At 47.9% G+C, this 24223-nt stretch overlaps 1 protein-coding gene across 1 annotated transcript; it reads right to left on the bottom strand.

The window, feature by feature from the left end:
* Positions 1-526: 526 nt before the first annotated feature.
* Positions 527-24122, bottom strand: LOC148435894 (acylamino-acid-releasing enzyme-like; the record flags this gene model as incomplete). Its single annotated transcript, XM_088465374.1, has 12 exons — positions 23969-24122; positions 11675-11804; positions 10903-11029; positions 10035-10125; positions 9868-9943; positions 9478-9629; positions 8535-8672; positions 8372-8463; positions 8246-8286; positions 1166-1287; positions 812-872; positions 527-624 (listed from the first exon to the last, which is right to left on the bottom strand). Coding segments are annotated over exons 1-12 (1143 nt in total), but the record flags the coding sequence as incomplete, so codon positions are not given.
* Between the last annotated feature and the right edge of the window lie 101 nt (positions 24123-24223).

Raw genomic sequence — 24223 nt, 5'->3', positions numbered from 1 at the left:
CCGCTCTCCAATTGGCTGTACGTGAGTGCACCGCAGACAGGGATAGGCGCGGGTCTGCCTGGTGAAGCGTTTATACTGTGCCCGGTGAGTGTTTATACTGTGCCCGGTGAGGTTTTGGTAAAGAAGTTACAGCTGTACCCTCTGAATTAGAGTTTTATTCAACTCTGATAGTAAGCGGGAATGTAAGAGTGTAAACCGGGCGCATATGTTACTGGTGCCGCCTGCCTGCATCGGGGTAATAACATGGTTCCCATGCATCTTATTTTAGCATAAATTAATGTGTCCAGCTGGGCGTAGGGCGGCCAGTGTCCATACTCGCAGGCGCATGAATAAACCCATGACACATATGTACAATGCTAACATGTATGTATGTATGTATGTATGTATGTATGTATGTATGTATAAAGTCAGAAATAACATGGTCTCTTTGTATGATCAGCAGCCGTGTCGGAGGAACATACAAGAGCGCCCGTTACACCACGGAGTACATAGATGGCGCTGGATAAAGGGTCTCTCCGTCTCTTACCTGCTGACTGCGCAGCACGGTGTCCACAATCACCCTCTGACTGTCCGCAGACCAGCAGAACGGAGCCAGCAGCGGCGTGTAAATCCCCTCACACTGCCCTGGAAGAGACAAAGCAGCAGGATCAGAGCTGAGCGCAGGAGAGTCGCAGACAGGAGATAACTGGTGACACAAGTGACCGCCATTAGCAAAGTGCGCAGTCCGCAGCGATGAGGGGGACGCAGAACAGACTGAAAGGAAGACGCGGTTCAGCCGCAGGGAATGTCAGGTGTACAGCAAGTTACTCACCATCCGCGGATCGCGGCACAGTATCCACCACCGTAGAGGTGACTTTGGTATACCAGTCATACTGAAACACATGAGGATAACGAGCCGTCACGGCACACATAATAACATGCTAGAATATTTCTGGTGCATTGTGGGTCTCAGTTATCGCGACAGCAGATATTATAGGTGTGTTACCCACAATTCCCTGGCATCACGGTAACATATTACATGATCCTATAGGTCCCGATCCCCCTTTAGCTTGTACATGGGGTAACGGGAAGCAGCGGAGGTCACTGATCCCCGGAGAGAATCCCCCTCTTCCTTCTACCCAGGGGAAAGAGCCAAATATAAAGCAGAAGCCAAGGTGGCACCAACCATGAGCAGCTGGTAGCACTGCTGGTGAGGGCCGAGGGGCTCAGACGTCAGGTACACAATGCGGCACTTGTCTGGGCTCAGCCGAGGTGAGAAGACAGAAGATGAATCGGCAGAAAGCGGCTCTGGAAGAGAGAGATAGGGGGGGGGGGGGGTAAGCTACAGGCAGGGGACACGATACAGGCAGGGGACACGATACAGGCAGGGGACACGATACAGGCAGGGGACACGATACAGGCAGAGGTAGTAGCCTTCATTAAATCCACAATATTACATGTGCTTTATGAAAGTGCTGCTATCGAATTATCCTGCTCCTCTGAATACCAAGGAAAATAGGAGAAAACTAAGGTGGAAGCCTGAGCGTGACAGATGTGATCACCTCCTATAGCGCTCACATAGTATATACATGGTACAGGGTGTATAATACACAGCTATCAGGGTACCGGGTAACACAGACATCGGGTCATCAGATACACAAACACAGAACCAGGGGCGATGGGACACGATGAAAGCTGGGTACACACTGACAGATGCCAAGCACCAACCCAATACCTGTGCTACACATAATGCCAGCGATATCCCGTCACACCGCACAGCACACAGGGAGGACATAGGGAATACGGGCAGGGTATAGAGAACGTACAGCACACAGGGAGGATGATACAGTGACAGGAGGACATAGGGAATACACACCGGATAATGGAAGGGACACACACCGGATAATGGCGGATAATGGAAGGACACACACCGGATAATGGAAGGGACACACACCGGATAATGGAAGGGACACACACCGGATAATGGAAGGGACACACACACACACACACACACACCGGATAATGGAAGGGACACACACACACACACACACCGGATAATGGAAGGGACACACACACACACACACACACCGGATAATGGAAGGGACACCCACACACACACCGGATAATGGAAGGGACACACACACACACACACACACCGGATAATGGAAGGGACACACACACACACACACACCGGATAATGGAAGGGACACACACACACACACACACCGGATAATGGAAGGGACACACACACACACACACACCGGATAATGGAAGGGACACACACACACACACACACACCGGATAATGGAAGGGACACACACACACACACACACACCGGATAATGGAAGGGACACACACACACACACCGGATAATGGAAGGGACACACACACACACACCGGATAATGGAAGGGACACACACACACACACACACACCGGATAATGGAAGGGACACACACACACACACACACACACACACCGGATAATGGAAGGGACACACACACACACCGGATAATGGAAGGGACACACACACACACACACACACACACCGGATAATGGAAGGGACACACACACACACACCGGATAATGGAAGGGACACACACACACACACACCGGATAATGGAAGGGACACACACACACACACACACCGGATAATGGAAGGGACACACACACACACACACACCGGATAATGGAAGGGACACACACACACACACACACACACACCGGATAATGGAAGGGACACACACACACACACACACACACACCGGATAATGGAAGGGACACACACACACACACCGGATAATGGAAGGGACACACACACACACCGGATAATGGAAGGGACACACACACACACACCGGATAATGGAAGGGACACACACACACACCGGATAATGGAAGGGACACACACCGGATAATGGAAGGGACACACACACACACACACACCGGATAATGGAAGGGACACACACACACACACCGGATAATGGAAGGGACACACACACACACCGGATAATGGAAGGGACACACACACACACACACCGGATAATGGAAGGGACACACACACACACACACACCGGATAATGGAAGGGACACACACACACACACACACACACCGGATAATGGAAGGGACACACACACACACACACACACACACACCGGATAATGGAAGGGACACACACACACACACACCGGATAATGGAAGGGACACACACACACACACCGGATAATGGAAGGGACACACACACACACACACACACCGGATAATGGAAGGGACACACACACACACCGGATAATGGAAGGGACACACACACACACACACCGGATAATGGAAGGGACACACACACACACACACCGGATAATGGAAGGGACACACACACACACCGGATAATGGAAGGGACACACACACACACACACACACCGGATAATGGAAGGGACACACACCGGATAATGGAAGGGACACACACACACACACACCGGATAATGGAAGGGACACACACACACACACACCGGATAATGGAAGGGACACACACACACACACACCGGATAATGGAAGGGACACACACACACACCGGATAATGGAAGGGACACACACACACACACACACACCGGATAATGGAAGGGACACACACCGGATAATGGAAGGGACACACACACACACACAGGATAATGGAAGGGACACACACACACACACACACACCGGATAATGGAAGGGACACACACACACACACCGGATAATGGAAGGGACACACACACACACACACACCGGATAATGGAAGGGACACACACACACACACACACCGGATAATGGAAGGGACACACACACACACACACACCGGATAATGGAAGGGACACACACACACACACACACCGGATAATGGAAGGGACACACACACACACACACACCGGATAATGGAAGGGACACACACACACACACACACACACCGGATAATGGAAGGGACACACACACACACACACACACCGGATAATGGAAGGGACACACACACACACACACACACCGGATAATGGAAGGGACACACACACACACACACACACCGGATAATGGAAGGGACACACACACACACACACACCGGATAATGGAAGGGACACACACACACACACACACCGGATAATGGAAGGGACACACACACACACACACACCGGATAATGGAAGGGACACACACACACACACACACCGGATAATGGAAGGGACACACACACACACACACACCGGATAATGGAAGGGACACACACACACACACACACCGGATAATGGAAGGGACACACACACACACACCGGATAATGGAAGGGACACACACACACCGGATAATGGAAGGGACACACACACACACCGGATAATGGAAGGGACACACACACACACCGGATAATGGAAGGGACACACACACACACCGGATAATGGAAGGGACACACACACACACACACCGGATAATGGAAGGGACACACACACACACACCGGATAATGGAAGGGACACACACACACCGGATAATGGAAGGGACACACACACACACACCGGATAATGGAAGGGACACACACACACACACACACACACACACCGGATAATGGAAGGGACACACACACACACACCGGATAATGGAAGGGACACACACACACCGGATAATGGAAGGGACACACACACACACACACACCGGATAATGGAAGGGACACACACACACACACCGGATAATGGAAGGGACACACACACACACACCGGATAATGGAAGGGACACACACACACACCGGATAATGGAAGGGACACACACACACACCGGATAATGGAAGGGACACACACACACACCGGATAATGGAAGGGACACACACACACACCGGATAATGGAAGGGACACACACACACACCGGATAATGGAAGGGACACACACACACACCGGATAATGGAAGGGACACACACACACACCGGATAATGGAAGGGACACACACACACACCGGATAATGGAAGGGACACACACACACACCGGATAATGGAAGGGACACACACACACACCGGATAATGGAAGGGACACACACACCGGATAATGGAAGGGACACACACACACACACACACCGGATAATGGAAGGGACACACACACACACACCGGATAATGGAAGGGACACACACACACACACCGGATAATGGAAGGGACACACACACACACACACACACACCGGATAATGGAAGGGACACACACACACACACACACACCGGATAATGGAAGGGACACACACACACACACACACACACCGGATAATGGAAGGGACACACACACACACACCGGATAATGGAAGGGACACACACACACACACCGGATAATGGAAGGGACACACACACCGGATAATGGAAGGGACACACACACACACACACACCGGATAATGGAAGGGACACACACACACCGGATAATGGAAGGGACACACACACACACACACCGGATAATGGAAGGGGGACACACATACACACCGGATAATGGAAGGGACACACACACACACACACACACCGGATAATGGAAGGGACACACACACACACACACACACCGGATAATGGAAGGGACACACACACACACACACACACCGGATAATGGAAGGGACACACACACACACACACACACCGGATAATGGAAGGGACACACACACACACACACACACACCGGATAATGGAAGGGACACACACACACACACACACACCGGATAATGGAAGGGACACACACACCGGATAATGGAAGGGACACACACACACACACACCGGATAATGGAAGGGACACACACACACACACACCGGATAATGGAAGGGACACACACACACACACCGGATAATGGAAGGGACACACACACACACCGGATAATGGAAGGGACACACACACACACACCGGATAATGGAAGGGACACACACACACACCGGATAATGGAAGGGACACACACACACACACACCGGATAATGGAAGGGACACACACACACCGGATAATGGTAGGGACACACACACACACACCGGATAATGGAAGGGACACACACACACACCGGATAATGGAAGGGACACACACACACACCGGATAATGGAAGGGACACACACACACACACACACACCGGATAATGGAAGGGACACACACACACACACACACCGGATAATGGAAGGGGGACACACACACACACACCGGATAATGGAAGGGACACACACACACACACACCGGATAATGGAAGGGACACACACCGGATAATGGAAGGGACACACACACACCGGATAATGGAAGGGACACACACACACACACACACCGGATAATGGAAGGGGGACACACACACACACCGCATAATGGAAGGGACACACACACACACACACACCGGATAATGGAAGGGACACACACCGGATAATGGAAGGGGGACACACACACACACCGCATAATGGAAGGGACACACACACCGGATAATGGAAGGGACACACACACACACACCGGATAATGGAAGGGACACATACACACACACCGGATAATGGAAGGGACACACACACACACACCGGATAATGGAAGGGACACACACACACACACACACCGGATAATGGAAGGGACACACACACCGGATAATGGAAGGGACACACACACCGGATAATGGAAGGGACACACACACACACCGGATAATGGAATGGGGACACACACACACACACACCGGATAATGGAAGGGACACACACACACACACACACACACACACCGGATAATGGAAGGGACACATACACACACACCGGATAATGGAAGGGACACACACACACACACCGGATAATGGAAGGGACACACACACCGGATAATGGAAGGGACACACACACCGGATAATGGAAGGGACACACCGGATAATGGAAGGGACACACACCGGATAATGGAAGGGACACACACCGGATAATGGAAGGGACACACACACACACACACACCGGATAATGGAAGGGACACACACACACACACCGGATAATGGAAGGGACACACACACACACACCGGATAATGGAAGGGACACACACACACACACCGGATAATGGAAGGGACACACACACACACACCGGATAATGGAAGGGACACACACACACACACACACACCGGATAATGGAAGGGACACACACACACACACACCGGATAATGGAAGGGACACACACACACACACACCGGATAATGGAAGGGACACACACACCGGATAATGGAAGGGACACACACACCGGATAATGGAAGGGACACACACCGGATAATGGAAGGGACACACACCGGATAATGGAAGGGACACACACACACACACACACACCGGATAATGGAAGGGACACACACACACACACACCGGATAATGGAAGGGACACACACACACACACACACACACCGGATAATGGAAGGGACACACACACACACCGGATAATGGAAGGGGGACACACACACACACACACCGGATAATGGAAGGGGGACACACACACACACCGGATAATGGAAGGGGGACACACACACACACCGGATAATGGAAGGGGGACACACACACACACCGGATAATGGAAGGGACACACACACACACACACACACCGGATAATGGAAGGGACACACACACACACACACACCGGATAATGGAAGGGACACACACACCGGATAATGGAAGGGACACACACCGGATAATGGAAGGGACACACACACACACACACACACCGGATAATGGAAGGGACACACACACACACACACACACCGGATAATGGAAGGGACACACACACACCGGATAATGGAAGGGACACACACACACACACACACCGGATAATGGAAGGGACACACACACACACACACACCGGATAATGGAAGGGACACACACCGGATAATGGAAGGGACACACACCGGATAATGGAAGGGACACACACCGGATAATGGAAGGGACACACACACACACACACCGGATAATGGAAGGGACACACACACACACACACCGGATAATGGAAGGGACACACACCGGATAATGGAAGGGACACACACCGGATAATGGAAGGGACACACACCGGATAATGGAAGGGACACACACCGGATAATGGAAGGGACACACACCGGATAATGGAAGGGACACACACCGGATAATGGAAGGGACACACACCGGATAATGGCGGATAACGGAAGGAACGCGTTTGTGGACGTTTCCTGACAGTTTTATCAGTTAAATGCTGAAACGATCATTCATAAACACTGTACAATAAATGAGGCCGATCAGCCGATTATTGGCCAATAATTATATAGTGCGTAGGAAGAATACGTATCACAGATCTAACTCACCACATTTCCCTCCAGTCAGGTCTACGAAGAACAAGGCGGATCTGGGAGCAGAAAGACAGAGATCATTAGAGAATCAGCGGCTCCTGCGCTTTGCGATGACGGAGCTCAGCGCAGACTGACACTCACCTTCTGTTAGCGCAATGCTTCAGGCCAATGTGGAAAGGCGTGTGCCACCATCCTACAAACACTACCCCTGTATCATCCGGGGACCAGAACGCCTGCCAGGGACACAGAGAGGATTCACTTATAGTAACGGACGGTGTTAGAGGGACGCTGAGTGAGCGCTCACCTGTCCCGGAGACACGTGCTCCGGAATTCCCTCCAGGAGAGAAATGTTCCCGCTCTCAATGTCCAGCACACACAGAGCCGGGATGCTCTTCTTCACTAAGCCCTCTCCCCAGTCTTCATGCAGCACAAACTGATCCCCCTGCAAAACACAGAGTAATGCCTGCGGCAATGCAAATATAACCAGGGACATAGAAAGGCAGGGGACACACCTGGTGCAATGTAATCATGGCCGGGGACAGGACACCCACCTGGTGCAATGTAATCATGGCCGGGGACAGGACACCCACCTGGTGCAATGTAATCATGGCCGGGGACAGGACACCCACCTGGTGCAATGTAATCATGGCCGGGGACAGGACACCCACCTGGTGCAATGTAATCATGGCCGGGGACAGGACACCCACCTGGTGCAATGTAATCATGGCCGGGGACAGGACACCCACCTGGTGCAATGTAATCATGGCCGGGGACAGGACACCCACCTGGTGCAATGTAATCATGGCCGGGGACAGGACACCCACCTGGTGCAATGTAATCATGCCGAGGAACGGGACACACACCCGGTGCAACTTAATGATGGCCGGGGACGGGACACACCTGGTGCAATGTAATCGTGGCCGGGGACAGGACACACACCTGGTGCAATGTAATCGTGGCCGGGGACAGGACACACACCTGGTGCAATGTAATCGTGGCCGGGGACAGGACACACACCCGGTGCAATGTAATCGTGGCCGGGGACAGGACACACACCCGGTGCAATGTTACCATGGCCGGGGACAGGACACACACCCGGTGCAATGAAATCATGGCCGGGGACAGGACACACACCCGGTGCAATGTAATCATGGCCGGGGACAGGACATAGAATAGCAGGCCATACACCGTTGGGAGTATGACTGTCACTAGGGATCATATAACATAGGGATCTCTCTCTTTCTCACCTTCACAGGTTTTTTGGCTTCATCCTCATCAGAAGAAACTGGAATATCTCCGGCACAGGGCTCGAAGAAGGACTTTGTTTTTGGCCTTTTCTTCTCGGCAATGTACAGAAGGTGGGACTCAGAATGTGACCAGGATAAACACCCAAACTGCTCTGCGGGTACAAAGGGAAGAAGCCGATGCTCTCGGGATGGGACCTGCAGACAGGACAGTCTTCCCGAAGCTAGATCCTACATTATACTGATCCAGAAACCCACTGAGATGTAGATGGGGAGTGATCGTGCCATAAAGACGGACCTCTTCCACCATCTTGGCCCATCTGTCTGTGGGGTCACTAGTATGAGACTCCTGGAATTGCTCCAGCGGTAACCTAGAACCCAATAACTACTCACCATCTTCATACACCTTCCCATGTTTATCCAGGACGGTCAGGTTGATGCTCTTCACCTTACGATTCCTGTCCCAGACCTAGTGCGAGAAGAGGAGAGGAAGCAGCGACATCATACCATCCATTGTCATTACAGAGAGCGGCAGAACCCCGGCCGCCTCCTGCTCTCACCTCCAGAAACTGGGTCACATCACCCGTCTTTTTCTTACTTTCCCGTAGAACAGCTTTCAGGGCTCCTGAGGGCGACTCGCTGCTCAGCAGTCTGTGGACACAGTAAAGAGGAAAACCATATGGACATGGCGGGAACAAAGAGCCAGTCCCCTCTCCAGCTCCCCCATGGCCAGCTCCCCCATGGCCAGTCCCCTCTCCAGCTCCCCCATGGCCAGTCCCCTCTCCAGCTCCCCCCGTGGCCAGCTGCCCCCGTGGCCAGCTGCCCCCGTGGCCAGCTGCCCCCGTGGCCAGCTGCCCCCGTGGCCAGTCCCCTCTCCAGCTCCCCCCGTGGCCAGTCCCCTCTCCAGCTCCCCCCGTGGCCAGTCCCCTCTCCAGCTCCCCCGTGGCCAGTCCCCTCTCCAGCTCCCCCGTGGCCAGTCCCCTCTCCAGCTCCCCCGTGGCCAGTCCCCTCTCCAGCTCCCCCGTGGCCAGTCCCCTCTCCAGCTCCCCCGTGGCCAGTCCCCTCTCCAGCTCCCCCGTGGCCAGTCCCCTCTCCAGCTCCCCCGTGGCCAGTCCCCTCTCCAGCTCCCCCGTGGCCAGTCCCCTCTCCAGCTCCCCCGTGGCCAGTCCCCTCTCCAGCTCCCCCGTGGCCAGTCCCCTCTCCAGCTCCCCCGTGGCCAGTCCCCTCTCCAGCTCCCCCGTGGCCAGTCCCCTCTCCAGCTCCCCCGTGGCCAGTCCCCTCTCCAGCTCCCCCATGGCCAGTCCCCTCTCCAGCTCCCCCATGGCCAGTCCCCTCTCCAGCTCCCCCATGGCCAGTCCCCTCTCCAGCTCCCCCATGGCCAGTCCCCTCTCCGTTATCAGTCTACACAGTGGGAGGGTGTGCACTTACTCTCCTGTGATCTCGCTGCCATTCCCACAGGAACCGGAATACACCACAGTGTTGTTGTCATGGAAGACTATATACTGCCGGCAAAACTTAATCTGTTCATTCCGATCTAGATCTCTCTGCGACCACTCTGTAACAGAAGAGGGAAATCCGAGGTCCGTTCTCGCCATCGTCCCAGGTACAACACAGCACAGCCCAATAATATGACAGAGGGCGCAGATTTACATGTCAGTCGCCCTCCAGCATAAGCCAGGCGATGCTACGTCACACACAGCCAGGAGCGCGCAGTACCCTCCTCTGGGTAGGGTGAATGCAAAGCAAATTGGGGAGGGGCATAGACACTTGCCCTGTGTCAGAAAGAGGAGAGAGCAGGGCATTGTGGGAAGTGGAGGCCAGAGCTCACAAAGCATCCTGGGATAGCAGGATATTGCGGCTGGCGTTCTCATATAATAATAGGGATGATTATATCAGTCACTCATCCATTATATACACCGTGTAATAAGGAGCTTTTCCCCTGGTGAGAAGTGAACCAGTCACAAACTTGGCAGCAAATGTTGCTCTAATTCTCCAATTGACGGGAAAGGACCTAAGTGAGGACCCTATGGGAATACCCCAGCTGATATACCCCCGCCCCACATTGCAGAACTATAGGAGGTTGTACTGCAAGTCCCAGCATGACAGCGAAATGACCAGTTACTATAAACTTCTCATATAGACACAACAACAAGATGTAAGACACCAGCAAAGATGGATATAAAGGATGCGGGGCACATACCTGTGTATATGTTGCTGTATTTACCCCCATACTGGGTGGTGACCTCCGGCCCTATAGACACACTGGAGAGGGACGGGAACTGGCTGAGGTCCCGATATAATGAAGCAATGTCCTCGGGGTTACTGATCAACTGCAAACAAAACCACATTAGATGTAACAACAGAGCGGCTCCATGTCCCCCATACATTATATAGGTGACATCTGTACACTACACACGTGTATATCATTTATACTGTACCCCAGGATAATCACCTGTCAGCTGACTGATAACTGCAGTGACTGCGTCAGACTCTGCACCTCTCTACAATCCTTCCAACAGGCTCTCGAGACCCCCTACTTCATCATAGCCTTCCAGCTCCCATCCTAACCCGCTGCTCCATGCTCCCTCCTCCCTGCCTGCCCCATCTGTGTCACCCGATTGTCTGCCCCACCCCTTCTGTGTCACCCCTGATTGTCTGCCCCGCCCCTTCTGTGTCACCCCTGATTGTCTGCCCCGCCCCTTCTGTGTCACCCCTGATTGTCTGCCCCGCCCCTTTAGAATGTAAGCTCTTATGAGCAGGGCCCTCTACCCTCTTGTGCTTCTCCGTTCTCTACTTTCATCTACTTCTTACTCCGCACTAGGTCACCTAACACTTGGCTGCTTTGTGGGTGTTGTGGTCACTAATGTAGCAATATGTATTATCCATGTCCTCGTCCTGTACTGTCCTGTCACTGGTCACCTGTATGTCTATGTACTGTGTAAGGCGCTGCGGAACACTTGTGGCACCATATAAATAAATGATAATTATACATGTGATATATCTCTGCATTGTAATACCGGGGCATGGGACTGGCCTGGCGGGGAGCTGGGGTATTCCCCGATGGGCACTACATACTCTAAGCGGGATTTAGTTTCAATTCTGGCTGTCGGGATGCTGGCGTTTAGAATGCCGGGGCCTCCCGACGGTAATTAGTGGGGTTAAGTTTAGGCTGCGGTGAGGGAGAGTTAGGGTAATGATACTTACCAGCAGTTGTCGGAATCCTAATACTGTCAGAATTCTGACAGCTGGAAACCCGAGCGCCGACATCCTGTATCCAACCCACTCTAAGCCCCTCCCTCTACCATGGGAGGTCGGGGACTATCGCATTGCTAATGTCCGCAAGGGGAGTCCAGGTTTAACACAAGAAGGAGCGCGGCAGGGGGCCACCCACAACTGGTAATTAATATATTTATTTTTTGTAAACCCTTGGATTTGGTTGATCCCTACACTTGGAGAGAGGGGGGACGGAGCCTTCAGTGTCGGGGGACCGGACCCCTCTGCCCTGCCCCTCTCTCAGACAGGGATGTCACAGGGAGGTGACAGACATTGGCACGGCAGATTTGTAAATTGCACCCTAGCCTCGGAGGGGTTGGGGGCACCAGCGGGGGAGTGCACAGTGCAACCCACCCATGAGAGCGCTGCACAGACCCCGACTGCCTGCAAGGAAGCCCTCTTTTGTACCTCCAGGGGTCCAGGCCGCTCCGTACTGAAACAGTGACAAAGAAAGGCCTGGCGCTTTGCTCTCTTATACAGTTATTGCGCCTTAGAATAACCAATTTGTATTCCCTAGTATGTTATCTTAGCAACAGCTGCTGCCAAAAATAGGGATATGCTTAGCCCTACACAAAAAGGATAAAAAAAAAATCATAACAGCGCTAATAAAAAGTTCTATTTATTAATATCCTTATAAAAAACAATAAAAGAGTTTTTAAATACACTGGCCGGTGTTACTCACTTAATATAACACAATATATATATTAAAAGATAATTTAAAAAAAAAAAAAATCTTTTTCTTCAGATTTGTACCATAAATCTGGATCACAACTAATGGTTTAATAATATGTCATTCTTACACTCGTATAACCATTCTCAGAATGCCAGTCTATATATATATATACACACACATATACATACATATATAGTGATTGACAAATAGGCGAGTAATTTGCTTACAAAGTGCTAGTGCATGTAGTGTAAACCATGAATAAATAGTGCAATGAATATCAATGTATAGAAAGTGTGCCAGTGAAAGAAACGCGTTTCGTCCACAGACTTCTTCAAAGGGATACTAGTGTGGAGAGGTGACTCTGTATTTATACTGTCGAAATCAAATAATCAGATATGATCGCTTGCAATTATTATCTAACGATTTAGTCATCTATTGTCTGATGACGAATCGCTTGGACGCTACCCGGCATCAGCACAATTGGTATACGCACAAATATATTTATATCACTACTGAATTTGGTCAGAGTGTGGGAGACATTTCTGGTGTGTATGTCTGTCTGGGGGTGTTTGCATAGGTATTGAGAGACTCCGCATGCTGAGACTAGTATGCCTGTAACAAAATTAATTGAGATGTACACAGAAACTAGTATGTTCAAAAGAAGTTATCTAAATTTAAATAAGGAGTCATTGTCAAGAACCTGCAAGTCATTTGCAATTGTATGCCTCTTTGTTTAGTACTATTCTGCCCAAAGGAAGTGGAATGTAGACTGTGAATAGGTAGAGGAGAGCCATTGAATTAGTTAATCAGAACGTGGCACCTACAAGCAGCTGTGGGTGGGGGACTTCTGTTTACACCTTGGAACTAGCCCAGACAATGCTCGGATGTTGAAATATGTCAGAAACATATTTATATATTCCTTCATCACAAATACACTAAATCACATACTTACACATAAACACTTGTATGTGTAACCACATGCACACACATGGACGTTCACAGGTGTCATCACATACATAGCTGCAAACACATACTTACATATAATCATAAATATACACACATTGATAGTTGTATATATACTTATTTAAGTGCCCATGGATGCACGTGCGCTTACTGACGTATATACACCTTCACGAACATTTCCTTAGTTTAAATACAGACACACATTAGCGACCACAATCATATACACATATTTACACTTCTAAAAGGTTCCTGCACAATATGGTTTATGTTAGATATATAAGTTATAATATGAAATGCATGCATTTGATATCGGAGGTATAGAACAATGTAAGAATACCATGTTTGGTATCAAACTGATGCCCTGTTTCTTTGCAGGTTTCCGGTTCGGACAACGAGGAAGCCGCATCGCGTGTTCCCGAAATATGGATCATCGAGAGATTATGGTTTTATTTGGAAATGTTGTATGTGGCTAGTTTAGATTAATTATGCAGCGAGAATACTACACAAAGAAACAGCTCCAAGACCAAGCCATGCCCCTAATGACATCATATGAATTGTCCAATGAGAAGATCAAGCTGGAACAAGAGCCAATGAAACAGTGTTTGTCTGTCCCCATTGTATATATGTTTGCGCAATGGACTAGGCCGGTAGTCGTTACCTGTTTGATGGCCGCAGACGTCAGGATTGATCGGTTGGGACCTGGTACCAGGGCGCAAGCGTATGTATTTGGCTGTAACCTTGTATGATAATTGTACTTGCGCTCATTGTCTAGATCAAAGCGTGTATTATTTCTTTTTGTTGAATAATATAACTTTTTGTACTTTGGACCCACAATTTGACTGGTCTACAATTATCATTGTGTGCAACAGCGACTTTAGAGGTTTATAGATAGGTAGGATTCCATAGTACCCTTTCCATATGCTTGTTAGGGGTCAGAGGATTATGAGTACTTCAGAGTTACTAAAAAACTAAAAATAAGTCCAAAACAAGAGTGTAATGGTAGCAGGAGCAACCTATTAAAGATTTCCTTTAAGTTGTAAGATGTTCCGTCTATTGTTAGACATATTTCAGTCATTATAGTAGTAAGTAAGGGTTACTTCCGCCCTTACTACCCATCTGGGTCTCTCCACCCAAAGTTACTAAGTCCGGCGACGTCATATCCGTTTGGCGCGTGTGAGCGCTAGACGGCAGTGTGTACAAACAGCATCCTGTGTATTTCCACATTCCGATCTCCGGGGACATCCGTCTGTCATTGGTCACGTGGCGTCCTCTGTCACTTCCATCCTTACATGGCTCAGAACTGCCCGGACACTGCATACTCGATTGGCCTGCATCATTCCCGCCCCTCCTTGGCAAACGGCATACTTGTTACTTCCGCCCTCTCAGCTTTTTAATTACTCTTTCTTTCTGTAACTAACGAAAATTGAAGATATAAATAGAGGTCTCACATGCAATTCTTTATAGTTACCGGACCCAAAATGTATTAAATTTATTCCCCGGGATGCACGTCGTGATGGCTGGGGAAGTCTGCTTCCCAATTTAGAACTCCTGGAATGAACACTGCAAAGATGACCAGGAGGCGACCCTCGGCCCATGTCAAAATGTGTGACACGACTGTCATTGCTGCCCAACTCCGAGTGTCTCCTTGATGATTGATGTAAGCCACTGTTGTGGCATTGTCAAAGTGAACCTGTACAGGTTTTCCGTGAAGTATGTGCTGGGCCAGTTTGAGGGCCCTGTAGACAGCTCGAAGTTCTAATATGTAGATTGGCAGGGTTGATTCTACTGATGTCCAACAGCCCTGAAAAAAGTGCGGGCCGGTCACTACGCTCCAGCCCCAGAGACTGGCATCCGTTGTTAGGATTACCCAGTCCGGGATCCAAAATTGGCGACCCTTGGTTAGATGAGATATCTGTAGCCACCAAGACAGAGACAGACGCACCTCTGGAGAGAGCACCATCATCTGAGCTCCGATCCGATGGGGTAACCCATTCCACCTGGAAAGGGACAGTCTTTGCAAAGGCCTGGAATGGAACCGAGCATACTCCACCATGTCGATTGCGGACACCATAGCTCCCAGGACCTGCATTGCCGAGTGGATCGATACTCGGCGACTGTGGAGATTTCTGCGTACTTGTAGTTGAAGTGTGGAGATCTTGCCTGATGTCAGAAAGATTCTCTGATGCCGAGAACCCAGCAGTGCTCCTAGATGAATCATTGAGGGATTCAGGGAGACATTTTCCAGTTGACTAACCATCCGTGCTTGTGAAGGAAAGCAATGGTTAACTGCAGATGGCTTTAAAGCACCTCTGGTGAACCTGCTAAGAGCAGGAGGTCATCCAGATATGGTAACAGTCGGATACTCAGACCAAGCAGGTGGGCCACCGTGATAGCTCAATGGGTGTTAACCAAAATTATAGCTATGTACAGTCCAAAGGGCAGAGCCTGAAAGTGGAAGTGTTGCTGTAGTATAGCAAACTGGAAATAACGCTGATGAGAGGACAGACTGTCCTCCGGAGGGGAGTCAGGGTTAGAGAGATCAGATCTGTGCATGGACTGTGACGATAATACAGGACGTGTAAAGGAATTACTGGGTAGAGGTTTCCCACCTCGCAACATGGTTTGAAAGGCATTAGATGTAGCCTCAGGCTCTGCACAGAGTTAGAGAGTACATTGACCCATGGGGTACAGGAGGTATCCATCTCCTGTAACTGATGTGACAACCCCAAAGGGGGTATTACGTCCTGCTGTGATAACCTCCTCGGGGGAATTACAGCCGGATCCGCTAGGCAGTCCGAAATAGCGTCCAGTACCTGAGCAAAGGAGCCCAGGAGATATATTATATATATATCCCCTATCAAATCCTCCTCCTTAATCATGCCTGATAGCAGTATGGGGGCAGATGCCTGATAGCAGTATGGGGGCAGATGCCTGATAGCAGTATGGGGGCAGATGCCTGATAGCAGTATGGGGGCAGATGCCTGATAGCAGTATGGGGGCAGATGCCTGATAGCAGTATGGGGGCAGATGCCTGATAGCAGTATGGGGGCAGATGCCTGATAGCAGTATGGGGGCAGATGCCTGATAGCAGTATGGGGGCAGATGCCTGATAATACTCTTGCCTTTGCTAGGCATAGATGCAGTGTAAATGGCACACAATATGGCACTGGGTATAATGCAACCACCATGTATGTAGGATACTAGTAGGGAGCAATATACTGTCTTAAGCCTGGGTAAGCTGCAGGAGCACGCAGCCCAAATATGGCACAGTGCAACTAATGTATGTGACAAAACCTCACAAATACTTAGTTCTATAAATGTGAGGCACAGGAAACCCCTGAATACACCTGTATGTTAAGGTAATTGTCTGAGAAAAAACACTGGTCCTGGCTGACGCTTGGACAAGCTGCAGGAGCCCACTGCCTAAATATGGCACAGTGCAGCACACAACAGTATGTGTCAGACCTCACAAATATTACTATATATATATATATATATATATATATATATATATATATATATATATATATATATATATATGCGCGAGTTAACCTTAACTGCACCTGTATTAGGGCAGAATTAGAGGTGTAGATATATGCTGACAGGAATAAAAGACACAGACAGGCAGCGCTAGCATCAGTCACACACAACACAGAAAGAATACTGCCACGTGGCACTACAATCACCTGCCCAGAGTCAGTGTCGGGGAAGGGTGCAGTGCTGTGTACACCAACCCAAGGGAGAGGCATACAGGGGGACTGGACCACACGCTGTCCTGAGAGATCGGCGATGCACCATCCAAGAAAATGGCCGCCGGAGACCTCAGAGGGGGCGTGGCCAAAGAAGGAGTCCGCTCAGCAAAGCCAGACCGCAGTGGAAAGGCGCGCTGAGCTGAGGGGAGGAGCTGCTAAAACCGGGAAGCCATCTCCCCTGGCTCACGATTAACCCCTGGTACGCTGGTTCACACACCAATAACGTCCCTGATGGTCTAGTTGAGCGCATACATGTGATATATCTCTACATTGTTATATTGGGGCACAGACTGTATATTATACATGTGATATATCTCTGCATTGATATACTGGGGCACGGGACTGTATAATATACATGTGATACATCTCTGCATTGTTATACTGGGGCACGGGACTGTATATTATACATGTGATATATCTCTGCATTGTTATATTGGGGCACAGACTGTATATTATACATGTGATACATCTCTGCATTGTTATACTGGGGCACAGACTGTATATTATACATGTGATATATCTCTGCATTGATATACTGGGGCACGGGACTGTATATTATACATGTGATATATCTCTGCATTGTTATACTGGGGTACGGGACTGTATATTATACATGTGATATATCTCTGCATTGTTATACTGGGGCACGGGACGGTATATTATACATGTGATATATCTCTGCATTGTTATACTGGGGCACGGTACGGTATATTATACATGTGATATATCTCTGCATTGTTATATTGGGGCACAGACTGTATATTATACATGTCATATATCTCTGCATTGTTATACAGTCCCGTGCCCCAGTATATTATACATTTGATATATCTCTGCATTGTTAGATTGGGGCACAGCCTGTATATTATACATGTGATATATCTCTGCATTGTTATACTGGGGCACGGGATGGTTTATTATACATGTGATATATCTCTGCATTGTTATACTGGGGCACGGGACTGTATATTATACATGTGATATATCTCTGCATTGTTATACTGGGGCACGGGACTGTATATTATACATGTGATATATCTCTGCATTGTTATACTGGGGCACGGGACTGTATATTATACATGTGATATATCTCTGCATTGTTATATTGGGGCACAGACTGTATATTATACATGTCATATATCTCTGCATTGTTATACTGGGGCACGGGACTGTATATTATACATGTGATATATCTCTGCATTGTTATATTGGGGCACGGGACTGTATATTATACATGTGATATATCTCTGCATTGTTATACTGGGGCACAGACTGTATATTATACATGTGATATATCTCTGCATTGTTATACTGGGGCACAGACTGTATATTATACATGTGATACATCTCTGCATTGTTATACTGGGGCATGGGACTGTATATTATACATGTGATACATCTCTGCATTGTTATACTGGGGCATGGGACTGTATATTATACATGTGATACATCTCTGCATTGTTATACTGGGGCATGGGACTGTATATTATACATGTGATACATCTCTGCATTGTTATACTGGGGCATGGGACTGTATATTATACATGTGATATATCTCTGCATTGTTATATTGGGGCACAGACTGTATATTATACATGTCATATATCTCTGCATTGTTATACAGTCCCGTGCCCCAGTATATTATACATTTGATATATCTCTGCATTGTTAGATTGGGGCACAGCCTGTATATTATACATGTGATATATCTCTGCATTGTTATACTGGGGCACGGGATGGTTTATTATACATGTGATATATTTCTGCATTGTTATACTGGGGCACGGGACTGTATATTATACATGTGATATATCTCTGCATTGTTATATTGGGGCACAGACTGTATATTATACATGTCATATATCTCTGCATTGTTATACAGTCCCATGCCCCAGTATATTATACATTTGATATATCTCTGCATTGTTAGATTGGGGCACAGCCTGTATATTATACATGTGATATATCTCTGCATTGTTATACTGGGGCACGGGATGGTTTATTATACATGTGATATTTCTCTGCATTGATATACTGGGGCACGGGACTGTATATTATACATGTGATATATCTCTGCATTGTTATACTGGGGCACGGGACTGTATATTATACATGTGATATATCTCTGCATTGTTATACTGGGGCACGGGACTGTATATTATACATGTGATATATCTCTGCATTGTTATACTGGGGCACGGGACTGTATATTATACATGTGATATATCTCTGCATTGTTATACTGGGGCACGGGACTGTATATTATACATGTGATACATCTCTGCATTGTTATACTGGGGCATGGGACTGTATATTATACATGTGATATATCTCTGCATTGTTATATTGGGGCACAGACTGTATATTATACATGTCATATATCTCTGCATTGTTATACAGTCCCGTGCCCCAGTATATTATACATTTGATATATCTCTGCATTGTTAGATTGGGGCACAGCCTGTATATTATACATGTGATATATCTCTGCATTGTTATACTGGGGCACGGGATGGTTTATTATACATGTGATATATTTCTGCATTGTTATACTGGGGCACGGGACTGTATATTATACATGTGATATATCTCTGCATTGTTATATTGGGGCACAGACTGTATATTATACATGTCATATATCTCTGCATTGTTATACAGTCCCGTGCCCCAGTATATTATACATTTGATATATCTCTGCATTGTTAGATTGGGGCACAGCCTGTATATTATACATGTGATATATCTCTGCATTGTTATACTGGGGCACGGGATGGTTTATGATACATGTGATATTTCTCTGCATTGATATACTGGGGCACGGGACTGTATATTATACATGTGATATATCTCTGCATTGTTATACTGGGGCACGGGACTGTATATTATACATGTGATATATCTCTGCATTGTTATACTGGGGCACGGGACTGTATATTATACATGTGATATATCTCTGCATTGTTATACTGGGGCACGGGACTGTATATTATACATGTGATACATCTCTGCATTGTTATACTGGGGCACGGGACTGTATATTATACATGTGATATATCTCTGCATTGTTATACTGGGGCACGGGACTGTATATTATACATGTGATATATCTCTGCATTGTTATACTGGGGCACGGGACTGTATATTATACATGTGATACATCTCTGCATTGTTATATTGGGGCACGGGACTGTATATTATACATGTGATACATCTCTGCATTGTTATACTGGGGCACGGGACTGTATATTATACATGTGATACATCTCTGCATTGTTATACTGGGGCATGGGACTGTATATTATACATGTGATACATCTCTGCATTGTTATACTGGGGCATGGGACTGTATATTATACATGTGATACATCTCTGCATTGTTATACTGGGGCATGGGACTGTATATTATACATGTGATACATCTCCGCATTGTTATACTGGGGCATGGGACTGTATATTATACATGTGATACATCTCCGCATTGTTATACTGGGGCATGGGACTGTATATTATACATGTGATACATCTCCGCATTGTTATACTGGGGCACGGGACTGTATATTATACATGTGATACATCTCTGCATTGTTATACTGGGGCATGGGACTGTATATTATACATGTGATACATCTCCGCATTGTTATACTGGGGCACGGGACTGTATATTATACATGTGATACATCTCTGCATTGTTATACTGGGGCACGGGACTGTATATTATACATGTGATACATCTCTGCATTGTTATACTGGGGCATGGGACTGTATATTCTACATGTGATACATCTCTGCATTGTTATACTGGGGCATGGGACTGTATATTCTACATGTGATACATCTCTGCATTGTTATACTGGGGCATGGGACTGTATATTCTACATGTGATACATCTCTGCATTGTTATACTGGGGCATGGGACTGTATATTCTACATGTGATACATCTCTGCATTGTTATACTGGGGCACGGGACTGTATATTATACATGTGATACATCTCTGCATTGTTATACTGGGGCATGGGACTGTATATTATACATGTGATACATCTCTGCATTGTTATACTGGGGCACGGGACTGTATATTATACATCTCTGCATTGTTATACTGGGGCATGGGACTGTATATTATACATGTGATACATCTCTGCATTGTTATACTGGGGCACGGGACTGTATATTATACATCTCTGCATTGTTATACTGGGGCACGGGACTGTATATTATACATGTGATATATCTCTGCATTGTTATACTGGGGCACGGGACTGTATATTATACATGTGATATATCTCTGCATTGTTATACTGGGGCATGGGACTGTATATTCTACATGTGATACATCTCTGCATTGTTATACTGGGGCATGGGACTGTATATTCTACATGTGATACATCTCTGCATTGTTATACTGGGGCACGGGACTGTATATTCTACATGTGATACATCTCTGCATTGTTATACTGGGGCACGGGACTGTATATTATACATGTGATACATCTCTGCATTGTTATACTGGGGCACAGACTGTATATTATACATGTGATACATCTCTGCATTGTTATACTGGGGCACGGGACTGTATATTATACATGTGATACATCTCTGCATTGTTATACTGGGGCACAGACTGTATATTATACATGTGATACATCTCTGCATTGTTATACTGGGGCACGGGACTGTATATTATACATGTGATATATCTCTGCATTGTTATACTGGGGCACAGACTGTATATTATACATGTGATACATCTCTGCATTGTTATACTGGGGCACAGACTGTATATTATACATGTGATACATCTCTGCATTGTTATACTGGGGCACGGGACTGTATATTATACATGTGATATATCTCTGCATTGTTATACTGGGGCATGGGACTGTATATTATACATGTGATATATCTCTGCATTGTTATACTGGGGCACAGACTGTATATTATACATGTGATACATCTCTGCATTGTTATACTGGGGCACAGACTGTATATTATACATGTGATACATCTCTGCATTGTTATACTGGGGCACGGGACTGTATATTATACATGTGATATATCTCTGCATTGTTATACTGGGGCACGGGACTGTATATTATACATGTGATATATCTCTGCATTGTTATACTGGGGCACGGGACTGTATATTATACATGTGATATATCTCTGCATTGTTATACTGGGGCACGGGACTGTATATTATACATGTGATATATCTCTGCATTGTTATACTGGGGCATGGGACTGTATATTATACATGTGATATATCTCTGCATTGTTATACTGGGGCACGGGATGGTTTATGAAATCTTGTTTCTATATACACTGGTCCAGAAGTTAATTTGAAAATGGCGCTTAACCCCTTCAAAGCTGCAGCTGCCATACTGACACCGTGGCGGGTCTCCAGCCACACCATCTATCTACCCAGCTTCAACAAGATGCTCTGGCTGGCAGGGCATGCTGCTACTTGTAGTTCTCCGACAGGGTGACTAGGCCTGACTCTGGCTGGCAGGGCATGCTGCTACTTGTAGTTCTCCCACAGGGTGACAAGGCCTGACTCTGGCTGGCAGGGCATGCTGCTACTTGTAGTTCTCCCACAGGGTGACAAGGCCTGACTCTGGCTGGCAGGGCATGCTGCTACTTGTAGTTCTCCCACTGGGTGACTAGGTCTGACTCTGGCTGTCAGGGCATGCTGCTACTTGTAGTTCTCCCACTGGGTGACTAGGTCTGACTCTGGCTGTCAGGGCATGCTGCTACTTGTAGTTTTCCCACAGGGTAACTAGGTCTGACTCTGGCTATCAGGGCATGCTGCTACTTGTAGTTCTCCCGCTCACCTGAGCCGCCGCCATGATGTAGTCGGTCCGGGGAGAGATCCTCAGCTACAGGTGTCACTTCAAGTTCTGCTCCGAGAAAGAACTGAACTGGTTCCTTCCAAACACACTGATTGGTCCACTCACATCCGGGGGCGGAGACAAAGTGCACGTGAGCGCTTGCGTCATATATGTCATTTGCAGAGGCAGGTGGAAGCGTCTGTCATGTGACCGGGTGCGTCTCCGTAGTGATAGAGGGACGCTGTATCAGGTGACCTC

This window comes from Taudactylus pleione, unplaced genomic scaffold (genome assembly GCF_031769625.1).
Source record: "Taudactylus pleione unplaced genomic scaffold, aTauple2 ptg001984l, whole genome shotgun sequence".
Lineage (NCBI taxonomy): Eukaryota > Metazoa > Chordata > Amphibia > Anura > Myobatrachidae > Taudactylus > Taudactylus pleione.
The sequence above is the reverse complement of the archived record's forward strand: the minus strand, read 5'-3'. Positions and strand labels throughout refer to the sequence as shown.